General features: G+C 31.6%; 1 protein-coding gene across 1 annotated transcript in view; it reads right to left on the reverse strand.

Annotated features, from left to right (window-relative positions):
* Positions 1–736: 736 nt before the first annotated feature.
* Positions 737–19,095, reverse strand: part of LOC110027024 (vacuolar protein sorting-associated protein 36) — a 34,665-nt gene continuing 16,306 nt past the window's right edge. Inside the window, exons 3-8 of the mRNA XM_020728284.1 lie at positions 15,072–15,165; positions 14,943–15,000; positions 14,696–14,765; positions 3,359–3,494; positions 3,190–3,274; positions 737–975 (exon numbers count right to left, since the gene is read on the reverse strand). Coding sequence (XP_020583943.1) covers positions 912–975; positions 3,190–3,274; positions 3,359–3,494; positions 14,696–14,765; positions 14,943–15,000; positions 15,072–15,165 — 507 coding nt within the window. The 3' untranslated portion in view covers positions 737–911. The remainder of the gene's footprint in view (positions 976–3,189; positions 3,275–3,358; positions 3,495–14,695; positions 14,766–14,942; positions 15,001–15,071; positions 15,166–19,095) is intronic.

Consider the following 19,095-nt stretch of genomic DNA (forward strand, 5'->3'; position numbering starts at 1 on the left):
TGTCCCATTAAAATTGGTCACATCAAAATGTGAACTCCACCGGAATACACTGGTTGGTTGTTTTTTAAAAGTTTGAGACCCATCCTAACACATGACCAATTTTAATTGGACACCTGATGCAAATTTGCATTAGGTGTCTTGAAGCAATAATTTTTTGGAATACAGCTTGGATCGAAAACAAACGGAACAGTAATTATATTACCCAGGGAACTTTGATTCATTAAAAAAATGATGTAAAATAATGCTACGAAAAAGTGAGTGTCGCCGCGTGCCTAATGGATGAATTTGGTTAAAACTCTCAACAACCAAATCATTTATTGCCAAGCCTGAAATGGTCTCGAACATTTGCATTTATATCCTTTTCACTTATCAAGTTAATTTGAACAGTAAAAATCCTCAATCACAATCATAAATTCCATAAAATGCAAGAAATTAAATCTTTACTCTTCAAAACATGAAAATAACAGCTAGTATAGGAATAATTGCATAATGAACTTAACCATAATAATTGTAGAGAACCTACATCCAATCATTCGTGATTCCATGTGTAGAATTGATGAGAATGAATTTTTCTGCATTTATTTGAGTTATGCATATAATCTCATAGCAACTAGCTCAATTAAATTTGGCAGAGATGATATAAATCTAATAGATCCACGAGACATTGAGAAATAAAATTACCAAAACTTACAAACCACCAAAAACTTTGCTTACAATAATGGGCAATATGGGGGGGTGTGGGGGGTGTTTAGCATCCAAAGAAAAAAAAATCATCAGTCAAGGCATTAATAATAAGAGAGTTTTTCTTTTTTGAAACTATATTTCCAGGAAACAATTTCATGTAGCCATGCATACCTTCAGGTGGTCAGATCCACTCCGGCCTTAAGAAAGTTCTATCATGTCCATGCACTCTATGAAGAAGAGACCAACGATGCAGCGGATATCCACGCTTCATAAAGACCGTGATCTTTAACCCTGGAAAGATAAAAATGTTTAGCTATATCTGCAAGCAAAGAAAGATGCAGTTTGACATTCATCATTATCATCAGCTGCAGCGAACTAATCACAATTATTTATTTATTTATTTTGTAACTCTATTATTGAGGACTAGCTCTAGCTCGGAACAAAATTATGCATAAATTGCGGTTTTTTTTCTCCATTTTCTATCTAATCATAAGGATGATGTTGGTGTTAACGATATGTTCTCTAATGTTTTAATTAACTTGAAACATTTAGAGCCTATTTAAAATCAATTTTATTACTATTTTTCCCTTTAAATATATATTTGTTTGGTGAGTTTTTCATTTATTCTTGTTTTTTATTTTTAGTTGTTCTTGAAATCACTCAAAATGACTAAAAAATAAGTTATTTTTATTTTCAATATGACAAATATATTTTATTTCAAATCAGAACAAAACAAAAACATGAAATGGAAAATAAAAAATAACGTGAACACAAACAGCCCCTAAGATTATTGTTTCAAGTGGATTTGATTCAACTCTCCTTAGTTCAGCTATTTTTTATCCCTATTTTAGTAGGATTTCTACAAAAAGGATCACTATTCATTATTTTGACAGAATATCCACTGATTATGTGTTCACACAAAAGAAAATACACATTGGATTTGGGTGGTGTGTATGTAAATGACCCTAAAAATTAAAATAACTTCTAGAATTGAGCAGCTCCCCGCTACAACCTGCAGGAATGACAGGACCCCGCATTCCTTAATCTCACGCCGTCGCGCTCTTTTTAGTCCCACGTCCAGAATAACGTCTAGGTAAGTTGTGAGAAATGATTTTAAAAGCAAAAACTAAGCATTTCCCATACAAAAAATTAAAAAAAAAACAAAAAAATGGCACGGAAATGAAGTATTCAAACCATGTTCAGTAAAAATAACAATTTTTTAAAATATAATAATTTTATTAATTATATCGAGCCGAACACGAACTTAATTCGAGCGAACGAGTTTGGATCAAGCTGAATACAAACAGGCTAATCAAGAGTCAGTTCAAACATGAGCTGAACATAAGCCTAAAAAAAAAAAAATAGTTCAAGCATGAGCTGAACATGAGCGAAAAAAAAAAATTGAACAAGCGAACACGAACAAGCCTCAAGCTCGCTTAAGTTCAGCTCTTTTACACCCCTAGACCCAACTGAAATATGCTCGACTCCAAATCCGACCCGAGCATTAAAATATTTGGCCTAAACCAACCTAACCTGAGCCCGACTCATCTAACCATTTTATTATATAGATTATATATATTTTTAGATTAACACAACTTAATTAACCTAAATATAACATGTTTAGTCCAATTAAAATCCCTGAGCCCGACTCATCTAACCATTTTATTATCTAGATTATATATTTTTTTAGATTAACACAACTTAACCTAAATATAACATGTTTAGTCCAATTAAAATATTCAGAATCCACTTAACCAAAACAAAAATAATTTCAAATTAATTTTGGGTTATTTAAATATGCCCAAACATGAGCCAAATAACAATCAAGGATATAACTTAAACCTCAACTCTATACAAACAGTAATCGGATCAACTCAAAATCGAATTTTTCAAGTTGAATTTAAGTTTGGTTGAGCTGACAAAATGGAATTTTATACAAAGAGTATACTTGAACCGACAAAATGGAATCTAATAAACTCATCAATTTTTCTAAACATGTTTTCCTACTAGAAGAAACCCAAATGAGCCCTTGGACTGATGGATTGATAGGAAATGTGCACTTCTATTTTATAAATTAAATTAGTCTTTTTGTCGATCAAAAAATACTCCCCATAAATGTTAAAACTATCTGCATTGTTCACCATTTCACTAACACCTGATCGGAATGATCCGCTTTTAAAATAACATGCAGAACAATTTAGTAAAGGATTATGAGTATTGACAACATATCTTACATGAACATGTACATTTTTAAAATGACCATGCAAATGATTAAAACCGACGAGTAAAATCCATAAATCAACCGAAGGCATGATGCAATGCATGCTTACATCCGATAAAAACTGAAACAATATATACAAAGTGCAAAGATGCACCCTACTATAGTAAAGGATTAACTTATATTGCTCCCAGAAATTTCCTAGAGAATCTGTCACAGAGATCAAGAAGGATAAAAATAGCATAAAAAATCCAAAAAAAAATTACAATTCAATGCAAAGCACTTACAAGTAAATATCTCCTTGCTCAAACTCTTTGAAAATATTGGCATAAAAACGAAAACCCTCTGGACTGACATCTCTGCACAAAAGACCTGGAAAAAGAAAAGATTGAAAACTCATGGAACTATGTAAGCTGCTGCAATTCTTTAAAACAAAGAGTTGATATTTGTATATACCTCTATTTTCAGCGTTTAACAGGTGTTCTTTGGCAAGAGCTGGTGCAATACCTAGTGTTAAAGCTGCATCACTGGGACTTATGCCCTTTTTCAGAGCATCTGGCTTCTGTGCAAGAGAGGCTATTCTTGTAAAAACCTACATCATATAAAACATTAGCAACTTATGAAAAAAAAATGTTCATTAAATTTCTGCAAAAAAAGTGGAGAGACAGTATACAGCAAATATTTTAGGTGCATGTTTTCCATAAAGGAGCCAGACCCCTAGTTCGACACATATAATCATTATAATAAAAGTCTCTTTAAGGCGACTAAATTAGGGGATTAAGTGTATGCAACACAAGTAAGCGAAAACCTGATTGGAACAAAAAGTTATTCCATGATGTTGGACCAATAAAATGTTTGCAGTCATCTAAAAAACACATTTCAGCCCAGAGAGTTACAACTTACAACCTGATATATAAGTTGTATTTACTCAGCTAATTATAAAAATGATCACAAGTGATGTTTCAGGACTGATTACCCCAATCAAATTGTTAAGAAAAGCGTGTCTTGCTCAGCACATGGGGATCACAATCACTATTCTTTAGTTAGTTTCGTAATGGGAGTTTTCAGAAGTAGAAGCTTATGCTTAAAAATAACAGAGCGCTTAATTAACTACATAAAGAATGAAAATCAGCAATTCTGATAAAAATAATGCTCTGATGTCAGGAAGGTTCATGAGGGAATGTTATAGCTAGAAAAAAGTTGACAGGCTGTTCCAAACTAATAAGAAGAGGAATATTCACAGATGATGAACTTGAGAGCAACGCAATACAAAAAATCGGGGTGAAGGAAAAAAAAAAGGCAGATGATGCTCTCAACAACTTAATGGAAGTGATTAAAGCAATAGAGAAACTAAATCAAAAGAGGTTTAAGATAAATATCTACTTGAAGTAAAATGATCTCAATGTAGCCATTGTGAGAATACTTCAAATTGAAGTGGAAGTGATTAAAGCAATAGAGAAACTAAATCGAAAGAGGTTTAAGATAGATATCTACTTGAAGTAAAATGACCTCAATGTAGCCATTGTGAGAATACTTCAAATTGAACATGCTATGACAATTATCATGTAAACCACCATCTAGAATACAAAAAGGGGTGCACCTTATCAGAAAAAAGAATGGTAGGATGCCAAAAAACCCTTCAAGCCTATCTAATAGCCATTGGTGCCTTCGACCTGATGTAGCCGTTGTTAGATTGCATAACTGTGGGAGACAATATTTTCAACAAATGGCAATGGATTTCATCTATCACTGTCAAAAAACTTTCCTTCTATGAATCATCCATGTTCAACTCAATTACTTTTTTTGACACAAATATGAACACGATAATAGTTAAGCTGAACATGAATAACTCTTTCAACCATTTTTGCAAGCTCAATCACTTGAGCCAAATATGAACATGAACAAAATTGATCATGCCAACTCGATAGTTGCTCAATGGGATGGGAACATTTATCCTATCAGATATGTTACCATCTATTTAATCATCATAGCAAACTACTAATTTCTAATTCCCAGGAAGCAACACTAGGGCAACAAATGAAATCAAGTCAAGCCGAATAGGAGCTTGCTCAAGCTTGAGCTCATTTCCAGAAACCTCAAGCACAATCAAAGTATTTGCAGTCCCTTTCAAAATCAATTCATTTAAAGTTATTGGTGCCCGAGCTTAGTTTGAGTTAAGCTCATTATCTAATCAAACAAACATATTAACTAGCAACAATATCAAGCAGTTTTTCAGTAACTAAAAAAGCTTTATCGAGCCTATTGATAAACAATTTATTGAGATTAAAAAACAAGTTTAATCCAACAAACTATTAAATAACAAATATTTTAACAAATGTAAACAAGTAGCTTATGTTCATGGACAAAATCAATCCAATATAGGAATGAACAAAACTTACACATAATTACATATTAAATAAATTTATAATCGAGTTTTAAATGAGCATATTATCAACCCATAATTGAGATTTTTAATTAAAATGTTCATATTTAGAAGAAACTGCTCATAATAATAAAAAAAGCGAACACCAAGCTAATCAAGCTTATTCATTTATCAATCAACTATTTATAAAACTATTCAATTAGTTAATCAAATGCTCATGAATGGGATCTAACTAAGCTGAGCCACAAGTAGCTTATCAAGCATATTGATTCATTTACAACCATAAACAATACTGTTAATAAAATTCACATTTAGTTTTAGAAACTACAAATAGAACAAAATAACCAGGATTTCAACCAATAAATATATTTTTCCTTTCAATTAATCTTCTATCACTTGAATAGATCTCTAAGGACTTGAGAAATCATTTTTTCTTCATTGCAATGTAACCAAATTATATATGAATCATATAAAATTATTCTAGAAAATCAATGTTTTTGAGAGAAAAGGCATTTATATGATTCGTGCTTGGTAAAAATGTCCCTTATCAATAAAAAGGGAACGAACAAGGTATGCTACAAAACAATTTCGACTACACATGATTCAATTATTATAAAAAGAATACTTTCTATAAAAAAGGCTGTTGCAAACACTTGGGGTGGAGCATAGCTTGATGCATAGTTTAGACCCAAACTTTGGTAAATATATTATTTTGTGTTGGGATCACAAATAACAATATTCTTTGACAATCTTGTATTCTAAATGAAGTGACAATAAGTTTATTTTTTCATGAAATATAAAATTACAAATGATATAAACGATAAAAAGATTATCATAGTTTAAGACCTTTGGTTCTGCAGTTCACAAAATAAATTCCTCTAAGATTGTCTTCATCCGTATCATTTTACATATATAGTGTCATTGGTTTGTATTTTGTCTCAACGTTTGAATTGATAACAATAATTTATTTTTTACACTTCCATGCAATCAATTTACCTTAACAAATATGCATTACTAAAATGTTGAATTTCTTTAATCAATTTAATAGGCATAAAAGATGTCCTAATTTAACGTGGACTGTCTCGTTTCGAATATAAGTAACTAAAAATGAACATAAAACTTAAATCAAATATAAATTTAAATTAATCAAAGCTCAAGCAAAATCATCAATTGCTTAAACTAAATCTAAGTTCTAGCTTAAAAATTAATTATATAAAATTGAAATAATAAAATAAATATTAGAAAAAAATCTAAATTCATTTTAATACAATAATTTTTAAAATTTTTCATGTAAAAGCATAAATATTGGCACCCTGGCAAAAGCAAAGACCAAGTTGCCAAATAGTGGGGCAACTTGATTTGATTTAAAATTCCTATTTTATAAATGTGTTTGAAATAAAAATTAAGAGAAAAGATTGTTAAAATTTGGTCATAGTAAGATCAATTTACCAATCAACCTTAATAACAAAAACATTCTTAAAGATTTATGCTTCATTAGCAATAATTTGAGTTTCTATGGGAATATTAGAGATATTTACAACAAAAAATATCAACATGATCAAGATGGTCTTTGCTGTATTTTTCTTTAAAGTATTTTTTATTATAGACAAACGAAAATCCCAAAAAATATTTAGGATAATCAAGTGTTTGATAAGAAACCATTGCTAAAAATGGAGTATTATTTTTCAATAACCCCTTTTTTTATCACTCTTAATAAATAAATTTTATTTACATAGACTGACAAAATAATAGAGTTGGATCAAACATGTCTACCAGAAGGGGAGTGATCTCTTAAATTATAACAAAGGTCAACTTCAGCAAATGCTTTGAAAAACTTATTGAGCCAAGCCCAAAGCCTTTGCATAAACTTATATAGCCTTATTTGAACTTAGATAATCTGGCCTTCCCATGATCAACATACCTTAGCGTTTGGTCCAATAAAATTGCTTTAATGGGGTTGTCATAAAAAATCCAGTACTCACATGTATTTATAAACTGGATAACCATGATTGATGGTGACAAGAAAAATATAGAGTGAGTTGAGTGTGAATAAAGACAAGAATGTGTCAAAGCAGTCAATAAACTTTTTGTAAATTCTTGACGGTTTTAAGTGGCTGAAGTTTATCAATAGAGCTATCAAAATGAAGCATGACGATGCAAACTCATTGACATTAAACTGGTTTAATGCCAAGAAGATTAATTTACTCCCATGTTTGATAAGTTAGAAAGGCAATCATTTCTATATCAATAGCTTGTTTTCACCGAAGATATTGTAAAGCCTCCTGGAATGTGATAGGAATACAAATTAATGACAAAGAAAAGATAAAATAATTAAAAATAGAGGAAATATAAACAAAAGATATATAAGATGGAGAAGAAAGATCGATACATTAGTGTTTACCATTCCAAATGAGAATGGCTAAATGAAGATCATACACCTCTCCACAAGGTTGATGATCGAATGATTGTGATGAAATGGATAGAGGTGTTGCAAGACAAGAATGAGGTGATCCTGTGTAAGACTACAAAGGTGGGAATATAGGTACATGCTTTAGAAGGAAGCAAAACATGTGCAGAGGATGTTTCAATGGAAGAAGATGAAGAATAATAGGGTAAGTGCTTAAGAAAAGAAACATCAACTGAAGTATATGTCTATAAGTTAGGTCATAACGACGATAGACTTTATGAAAATAGAAGTACCCAAGAATCACAAAATATAAAAAGAATGTGCAAAGCAAACACAATAAAAAAATCTAGATTGGAGTGGAAAAAGGGACTGCACTGGCTAGAGAATAATGAATGTGGTGACATAAGCAAGAATTGTAGGAAAAATATAATTAATAAGATGGCATACAAAAAAAATTGAGGATAAATATTTATATAAAATATTATGGTATGGGCTATGCTGAGTAGCTGACAGTGATTTAATTGAGCATCCTCATTCAACTAAGCCAAGGAATGAAAGCTTGATGAATGAAAGAAATTAAAAGTAAATATATTCTAGAACATTATAATATTAAACATATCAAGCATAATAGAAAATAAATTTTTATTTTTTGAGATAAGAGGTGGAAGACAAATAAAACTTTGCACTTGCCCGTAGCAAATACACCCATGTGACTCTAGAAAGATAGTCAACAAAAGTAACAAGATACTTAAACCTTAAAGGGTAACATCAGACAAGGACCCCAAACAACCTAAATAAAGTAACTCAAATAAAACACTATTATAACTTGAAATAAAGGAGGCCAAATTCATGGGGTAATGTTAACCAAGCTGGCAAGAGTTACAAGGTAGTAGTAATAAAATCTTGAACTCTAGTGGTAGAGAATGATCTAAACAACAATGCTTCAAATAAGACATAGTATGGTGGTGGAAAAAGCAAGAAAGAAACCTCATTTGTTAAGTGGAAAACTAAACCAGCATCAACACCTTCACCAATCAAATTCATCATATTGAAATCATAAAAAGACTCTTAAGACACATGCGAAGCTATAAAGCACCAACACATTTTAGTTACAAATTGAAAAAAAAGTTATTGACGAGAAATTTGAAAACATATAAAACATTTGAAAGGAATAAGCCCATGGAGAGAGAAACTTTCCTAAAAATAGGAGACTATTAGTAACAATAGCAAAAGGAGAGGACTAGATAAGGAGAATAACTATCAATTACCTCTTCAACGTGCGGCACAACTTAAACTAAAATATGAAATCCATGGAGCAACAACTGTAAAACCATACGACGAAATGGCATTAAATTCAAACAAAAATACTTTACAGTGTCGAACAAAGCCATCAAAATCTTCTTGAGGAAGAGCGATAGTGTTGAAAGAGAAAGTTGGAATGAAAACAACATTAATTCCACTATGAACATGACCATAATCAGTATAGCCACCGCAATCATGGCTGTCATTGCCACTATGATCCCCCATAATAAGGATAGAATAAGAAAATCAATGAGAAGAAAGACAAAAACACTATTAACCTAAAAAATCACCTAGAGAGCAGTTACATTATTGGAGAATATAAAATCTACCATCAATGAAGACTGTCTATGCTAAAGCTATATATGGAGCTTCGTGCAAAATGCAGTAATGAAAAAATTCACATATTATCTCTTCCATACTGTTAGGTCAATGCGCTCCCCCACTTTCTCTGTAGGATACCATAATATTCAAGAATGGGTTGACCATCCCATTTTAGAGATAACAGTTCAAGAAATTAGTATATAGACCATAAATATTACTTTTATGGAACTACGTAAACAATGAAAATCCTATATTAGTAACAATAACAAGAGGAGAAGAGTTGATAAGGAGAATAACTATCAATTACCTATCCTACGCGCTGCACAACTTGAACTAAAATATGAAATCCATGGAGCAACAACTGTAGAACCATAGGAGGAAATGACAGAAAATTCAAGCAACAATATTTAAGAGTGCCGAACAATGGTATCAAAATCTTCTTGAGAAAAAGTGATAGTATTGAAAGAGATGGTTGGAGTGAAAACACCATTAATTTCACTATGAACATGACCACAATCAGTAAAGCCTCCACAATCATGGCTGTCATTGCCACTACGATCCCCATAATAAGGATAGAATAAGAAAAGCAATGAGAAGAAAGACAAAACACTATTAACCTAAAGAACCATCTAGAGAGTAGTTACATTGTTGGAGATTATAAAATTTACCATCAAGAGAGATTGTCTATCCTAAACTTATATATGGAGCTTAGTGCAAAATGCAGTAATAAAAAATTCCTTCTATTATCTCTTCCATGCTGTTAGGTCAATGCGCTCGCCCCACTTACCCTGCAGGGTACCATAATATTGAAGGATGGGTTGACCATTGCATTTTAGAGATAACAAGTCAAGAAAATAGTAGATAACCTAGAAATATTACTTTTATGGAACTAGGTAAGCGAAGAAAATCCTATATTAGTAACAATAGCAAGAGGAGATGACTAGATAAGGATTATAACTATCAATTACCTATCCTATGTGTTGCTCAACTTGAACTAACAAATGAAATCCATGGAGCAACAACTATAGAACCATAGAAGGAAACGACATAAAATTCAAACAAAGACACTTAAGAGTGCTTAACTAGATGTTGGAGGGAAAACACCATTGATTCCATTATGAACATGACCACAATCAGTATTGCCACCACAAACATGGCTGCCATTGCCAATAAGATCCCCATAATAAGTATAGAATAAGAAAATCAATGAGAAGTAAGACAAAACACTAGTAACCCAAAGAACCATCTACAAAGTAGTTACATTGCTGGAAATTATAAAATCTGCCATCAATGGAGATAGTTTATGCTAAAGTTATATATGGAGCTGATTACAAAATACAATAATAAAAATTCCTTATTTTATCTTTTCCATACTATTAGGTCAACACGCTCCCCCACTTACCCTGTAGGGGTATCACAATATTCAAGGATGGGTTGAACATTCCTTTTAGAGATAACAAGTCAAGAAAATGGTATAAAGCCTAGAAATATTACTTTTATGGAACTAGGTAAGCAAAAAAAATCCTTTATTACCTTCCGCTCATAAATTGGAAAGAATCAAAGAGAAGGTAGAGTGGTGGTTAGGGTTTCTAACACTACTCTAATATCATGTTGATGGAAACGCATACCATATTCAATAGAAGGCATTACTTTTAATAAGATAATGAAAACAATATCTTAAAAAATATCCAATTAAACATCATTGACTTATGGTTAAAAAACATTCCAAACATTAACACATACCAGAACTTAAAACAATATTAAATCAAATTAACAATTAAAACATAAACAATGGGATTTCATATATTGCTAACATTTAATTACTTCCACCAAACTCTCCAACTCTTATCTTTTCGTTCAAGCATCATTCTTCCCAACCTCATAGTTGTCAAAACTAATCCTCTAGTTATTAAGATTAAATCAGGCGAACTCTCTTCATGGGTTTTGACTATTTACTTCCATCCAGTCATAAATGATTGCTATTACTTTTTATTGTATGATTCACATAGTTAATAACTTCAAAGCTCAAGGTTTGTGTTAGAATTCTCTTTTTTTATTTTGTGAAATTAACAAACATAGCACACAATTCTTATGTATTTACATATCTCACACCTAAACTTTCATATTTACATACATAGCATATTGATGTTTTAAACCTATGCATGAAAAGTTGTAGTTCATTTTGAAAAAGTGATAGTAGTGCTATTTTTGATGTGATATACTTCACTTTGAAAAAGTGATAGTAGTGCTATTTTTTATGTGATATTAAAGACTTGAGTGTTATGTGCGTAAATATGAAAGTTTAGATGTGAGATAGTAAATACATACGACTTGTGTGCAATGTATGTAAATGCCCTTTTACATTTTATTGCATAACTAGTTAGAAAGGCATGGGCCTTGAGAGCTTCATTTCTCTCATATTTGAACCATAAAAATAAGATTAGGTGTGTCAAGTAGGCATGAGGATTATGCACAAATTGATGGATCGAATATAAGAAAAAACAACTCAGCAAAGCACATGCCACCTCATTATTTCTAAACCTGAGCCACCTTGTTGATATGACAAAATTTCCTCTAACATATAAATGTTAACCTCAATAGTAAAAATCGAGAACCGTCTTGAGTCAAATAATTCATATTAATTGCAATCTCAAAAAATATCCTACAAAACTCCAAATCACATCCACCCATATGTTCTAGGGTATTCTTCTTTCTAAGGTGATGTTCTAGGATATTCTTCTTTCTAATGTAAATCCACGACTCATATTTGAATGATTGACTTAGCCATCATTAAATTTCTAACCTAATTTTAGTATGAATCAATTGAGACTAGTCCATTAAACACTGCTAGTCACATAAAAATAAATGAAATTAACAACTCAATCATAAATCATTGAATTAGCTGTGCATTAGGCTTCTGACATAACCTCAATATGAATCTATCAAGTCCAATCCACCAAACAATGGTAGTCACATAAAAACGCCCTCAAACCATTTGCATTCATAATTCTCTCATTGAGAATATTCCATTTAGGTCTCGATTATAAAATCTCAAAGAAAGAGTGACTGTCATCAAGCATCATAGCCATATGAATCTACTTAAGATCCTTGATCGGAAGCAGCCTATAATTGTAATCAAATTCCCAAAACAACATAACATAAAAAACCTTGTCATTGGTGGACCAAGTCCTCCAGGTTAACCAAGAAAAACCAAACCATTGAGTCTTAGTTAGGTTAACTGCTAATCTCTTAATAATACCTCAAATCAAACCCAAATATAGCCATAGCCAATGTAGAGTACATGTCATGTGCTTAATCGAAAGTGCTCTTTTACATTACCGCTAAAATGTGATGAACTATGGAGCTTGAGCCCATGGGCAATCTTGATCCCTCAGATCTAATATAAACTCTAGATATTCTGAACTCTCCAAGAGATATCTCTCAGAAAGTAGAATAATCTACCCAAGAAAACTCCGACTGCTCAGCAGCATATCCCTAGACTTGAAAAAGTCCAAAGGAAGAAATCACCCAACATGCTGATAAGCACCTCGGCACCTCCATAGCAAACAATAAATGATCAATTTAATAACAAAAAGTCATAAAGGGCGTATCAATAAATTTTGATGTTGCTAAGAACTTCAAAAGAATATTTTTGTCAGAAAAACATTGTACATGCTGATAAGCACCTCGGCACCTCCATAGCCCACAATAAATGATCAATTTAATAACAAAAAGTCATATAGAGCGTATCAATAAATTTTGATGTTGCTAAGAACTTCAAAAGAATATTTTTGTCAGAAAAACATTGTCCCAACTCGCTTAAGAAAATCTTATATTTTTGGCAAGGACAGCACAGCCATACTTACAAAATTAGTAGCATGAAGAAAATTAAAGAAAAAAGTTAGATGGTTAGCCTGCTGCTTATAGAACTATTAAATAAAGAAGAACCTTAGCTGATAAATTAGAACCATAGATTTCAAATTAATTGCTTCGAGTGGATGGTTAATAACATTTTACAAATCTGGTCACAAGACTACCCACAGAATAAAATGTACAAATTCACATGAAAAAACAATGATATATGACTAAATCGCAGGTATATGTTCCTATAATTATTATGCTTATTAATGCGTAAACCGCAAGTCCACAAATTTCGATCACAAGGTAAAAGTGCCATAAATAAACTTAGTAATTGATAAAAATATTTCTTGATCTGCAAGAGATAATTCTGAGCACTGCATCAAATAGAAAAAAGACTTTGTTATTGTTGTTGTTGTAAGTTTAAATCTTGTTGCCCATACAAGAAAAAATAAAACTTTAGATGAAAAACCATCCCATCTTTTATAAAGCATAATAAATATCACTTGACATTTGAGATTTCACTTTATATTTATGAGTCGTTTGTTTGCTGAAATGAATGCAATATAAAAGGTTTGCAAAGTATTATGATTAGAATGTATTTGAAATACTTTCGAGCTATTTGGTTTGTTATAAAATAAATTTAAAACTTTATGCATATATTTTTTGGTTTGAAGTAGATTGCTAACAATGTACTTAAGCAAAGGGGGGCAGGGGGCAAGGGGCAGGCGGCGGAAGCGGGCGGACAAGTGGGCGGGCAGGCGGCGAAGGAGATGGCCACGACGATGACGGAAAGAGGCTAAAGACGGTGGCAACTGAGGTTGCAAACAGCAGTTGCGGACTGCGGAGGCGGCAACGACAGAGGAGGTAGGTTGCAGCCGACGGAGACTTGCCTATAACATTTTACATGAATGATGTAATTCAAATTCGGCCACATTGACTGAATTCTAAATTCAGCCACAATAAACTACGGTGTGAAACTTTACATTGTATTTATAAATTTTCGTACCAAACACATAATTTTTTCAAATCCCTACAAAATAATTACTATACACCACTAATTCAATCAACCAAACAACCCCTTATTCCAGTTATTACTAACATATTATGAAGGTTTGCACTGAACATGTAAAAACTCAAATTTGTTAGCCCATCCTATGGCTACCATGCAGCCAAAGAAGAGCATGATTAACGACAAAAAATAAGAAAATAGTACATTCATGCCAGATAAAAATACATGTACGAAATCAGAAATTAAGATTCAAGTTCTATAGCCAGAACAAATGTTGCCTCCAACCAACTAAATTCTCATTTCCTAAAGCGTTATTGCTCGTGATGTCCTACAATTATACTGAAAATTATCAGCTAAGATAATGGCAGCAACAAAAACAGTTCCAGTTGCTGAGATGTGTATATTCACTGGAACAATTTGAATTTGAAAACTTTTTTCTAAGAACCAAAAAAAAAAAAAAAATGGAGCATAAGCCAAATAGAAATAACAAATATAACTGAGGAATACAACCTCCTGGTCACTGTGGGCCTTGCTCTGAATGACCATTACTCCACTATCAAACTTTCTAAGCATTACTGGACTGTTCAAATTAATGACAAAACAAGATTAGCCATAAAAGGAATGAATAATAAATACTGCAAGCTTGAAAAAGGTAGGTAATTGCAGAAAGAAATGCTTCTTGATGCAACACTATGTGATAATTAACCACAAAGAAGTGCTAGAACCTGAAAAAGATGGAAGGTTCTGTTGTTCATACACTTCATATTTTTCCCAAAGAGCGCAGGCTTGCAAAAGATCCTCGGGTGAGATTAATTCTGTGAAAATCAACAGAAAGTTTAAGTGAAATTCTAAGGAGAAGTACTATGAAAAGATATTTGAGAAATACCTGTTCCTCTAGCACGATTAAAAAGACAGTACACATCTATCATTGCAATCATTCCTCCAGCTTTCTCAAGCGGAAATTTCACAAAATCAGCCAACTGAAGAAAAACAAGTCATTGTCATCTCTTTATCCCAGCTATTAGGGTCAATTTTATAAATTCTCATTCTCCATGCATTCAATAAGTAAATAACACAAACTAGTTTATTTGATTCGCATGTCTAAAAAGATATTGAAGAATGCTGTGATAACAAAGATGAAAAAAACCAAATCATTGTCATCACTTTATCCCAACTATTAGGGTCAATTTTATAAATTCTCATTCTACATGCATTCAATAAGTAAATAACACAGACTAGTTTATTTGATTCGCATGTCTAAAAAGGTATTGAAGAATGCTGTGATAACAAAGATGAAAAAAAAACAAGTGGATATATGCATGTACGTACGTATGTATAACCATAAGATTAAAAAAAATAAATTAAAAACACAGACACACTTCTTATACGTGTCAAAACGTGCATAGCATACTAGAAAGTTATGTGTAATACATTTAAATTCAAAAAAGGGGCCAGACACTGCTAAAACACACCTAACATGTCTAGGACGTGCACTAACATGCTCCATACATACGATAATAGTAACTTGTTTGATTGTAAGCTGTGTTTTTCTCAAATGATAATAAATAGGCTACAACAGAAAACATTAATATTAGTAATGATGATCATGATTTGTTTGGTCTAGTGTACTAACATGCTCATGTTCAACTCGTTCGAAATTAATGTTCAAAATTGGTAGAACAATGTCATGTTCGCCTCAATTTACATATTCTTGTTCGTATAAGACCGTTGTTCAGCTCGAAATTGGTTCGTTTAAATTAATTAGAAAAATATATGTAAGGTGTTGGATTTGAACTAAAATATATAGAATTACATTACTATACAAGCTATGGTGATCTCAACTCAAATATAATTATATATAAAATATTACTATATAAATAATATATATAATTTCATTATTTCAAGCTAAAACAAACCAAACACGATTGAACAAAAGGTTGTTCGTGGTTGGGTCGTTTATAATTTGAGCTTACAAAATTTGTTTGTGTTCGGCTTGCTTACTTAACAAATGATTTGAATATGAGCTGTTTAACGAGCCGAACACGAGCTATTTGTGAACAATGTGCTTTTTTTATAGCACTAGTTTGGTCTGCCTACCTAGTGATACATAAATGCATTTATATTTTACGTATTTATGAAAAATTTTAGAGAGCATTTATATTTTACGTATTTATGAAAAATTTTAGAGAATTGATTGAGTATTTTATTCCAATGGGAAATGTACAAAATCAATGAATATTAACTAAATTAATCATAAGTCCTAAAACATAAATAGGAAGAATATTAATTACAAATAATTATAAAAGTCCATGAATTGATGAGTAGGCAAATATAGATCCCACTTATTAATTAGGTGGTAGTAAAAGAGGAAGAAAAGAGAGTGGAATTCATGGTCAATGTGTGTCCCGTTAGTTGAAATTACGCATGTCTCAAGTGAATGAATTGATATCATCCATTCCAAGCTTGCCTAATAAATTCAGAAAGACTAACCCTGATCCTTCGGTGATAATGTTAACAAATTATTCATTTGACTGCAAAGTAGAAAATAAATCATGGCTTAAAATTGCACAATATAAGGCCCATCTTATGGCCTGCCTAAACAATTTTATAAAAAATCGCAATAAGGTTTTTTTATCATTGTGCATTACATAAGGCTAACGCCACATATAATGTGAAGCCTTTCTCAAGGTGCATATTGCCTTGATTATGATGAAACACACATAATTTTGCCTTGGATTTTTCTTAATATATATATGTAAAATAACCCTAATAAAAAACCTTTATTTAGTCATAAAATACAAAGCTGAGGATATAATTGAATTACTATTAACATAGTTATTGCTTTAAAATCTAATAAATATGTTTATTAAATAATATTAATTAAATAAAAGAAACACGATTAAGATTTAAGATGATGATTGTTGAATCCCGATTTGTCCTTTGGAACACACCTAGAAGGATAGAGCGTAGGAAAGAAGAGAGAAAAGAAAGAAAATATAGAGTGCAAGATAAACAATGCAAAGGAAATTATCCATCTTTTATTCATAGCATGGTCCCTATTTTTAATAATAAAGGACCCTTGATAAAATTGCATGTTCACCCCCACTTAAGTGCAAGATAAACAATGCAAAGGAAATTATCCGTCTTTTATTCATAACATGGTCCCTATTTATAATAATAGAGGACCCTTGATAAAATTGCATGTTCACCCCCACTTCAATGGGAGTTATAGGTCTTTATTCTTATTAATTTTCCCTTTACTTAATTAGGGGTGTTACAGATCAATATTACTTCTTTTGACACATTTTTGTAATTATAATTGATACTAGCACATTTCCGTATCTATAACTGATATCGGTACCCTTTCACATCCATAACTTAAATTAACACATTTTTGTATCAGGAACAGATATTGACGTCCTTCCATAAGTTTAAGTCTCCCGATCGGCAGACCTTTGGATCGGTCGACTTAGCTGGTGTGGGTCGGCTATTTTGTATGAGTGTCGATAGACCTTCACTCCGGGAAATCGAGTGGCTTTGAGTGTGACAGTCGGTATGCCTTAAGGTGATTGGTGTAGGTATCTGTTGGCTTGGGTGACCATTCAGTAGTAGGATAGGCTTTTGGCTGATCGGTCATTCTTCGGTCAGTAGGCTATATTCAGTTGGTCGACTCCATGAGCTCTTGTAGCTTTTTTGTCACTGATCTTCGTCTTTTCTCTTTTAGACCATTTGATCACCTCGAGATTTATGTTGACAATTTTCCTGTATACAAGGATGAATGAGAAAGCATGGATACAATTAAAAGTGAGCTGATAAAGAAAGTAAATCATTATGTTTATGATTTTAAAGAAGGTTTATTAAGTGATAATAATGAATCAGGCTTTTGAATTTAAAAATTCAAAGCTTATTGGCCTATTATGTTCTTATTTTGATGGATGATAAGAATTAATTGTATCGAAGTTATTATGCCTTACTTTGATATTTGTATAATTCTTTTAGTTTTATGATTTGATATTTGGATGTTAATATGTTACTTCTTATTTTGAACAAGTTATTACTTATTACTTTTACCATATTCTAATATATTACATTTTAATCAATTAAAAGGTTAGTATATTAACAGGTTACTTCTTAATATGTGTTTTGAACTTAATATAATGTTTTCTTCTTTGCGCAATTTAATGATTTGAGGCTTACATCTCCTCACATAGAAAAAATATCTCAATACCCAATTGCGCAATTTTAAACTTCGGAATAAAGCATTATCAAACTTCTCTTCGTAAAGTGTCCATCAACTTCAATATATTTTATAATATCATATTACATGACATTATATGTGGTATTGATGATTGACTTATTATTACAATAGCACCTTATAAAACATTTTCATTCAACTTAAAAATCTTCAGGAATAATTTCTAGCCACAACAAATAACCCTGTATCATCGATCAAATTTTTACTTCTATGTTGGATCTTACCATCAAATCTTATTCTTTACTTACTCAAATCATGAGTTTGTCTCCTAAAAATGTACAATAACCTAAAATTGTCCTCATCATAAAACCAGCATAATCTACATCAAAGTACACTCCAAGAGTCAAATCCTACGCAATTTTAATACAATTCCTTTCTTTGGTGTCCTCATCAAATATGATTAAATTCTAGAAAGTCATAACATACCATTCTTTAAGGTTGTTCAAAAATTGACACCATATCAAAAACATAGACAAATTCAAATCAAACAAATGATAGGTAGATAAGTCCTCTTGTTAGTCTCTAATAGGTAGTTTTTTCTACTAATGTAATTTATAGATCATCTTTATGTTTATAATTAAATTGTAAGGGATTTTTAACAAAATTGCATTTGTGCATCTCTCTCTTTAAATATATATAATTGCTAACAATGTAC

This window comes from Phalaenopsis equestris, unplaced genomic scaffold (assembly GCF_001263595.1).
Source record: "Phalaenopsis equestris unplaced genomic scaffold, ASM126359v1 Scaffold000411, whole genome shotgun sequence".
Taxonomy (NCBI): domain Eukaryota; kingdom Viridiplantae; phylum Streptophyta; class Magnoliopsida; order Asparagales; family Orchidaceae; genus Phalaenopsis; species Phalaenopsis equestris.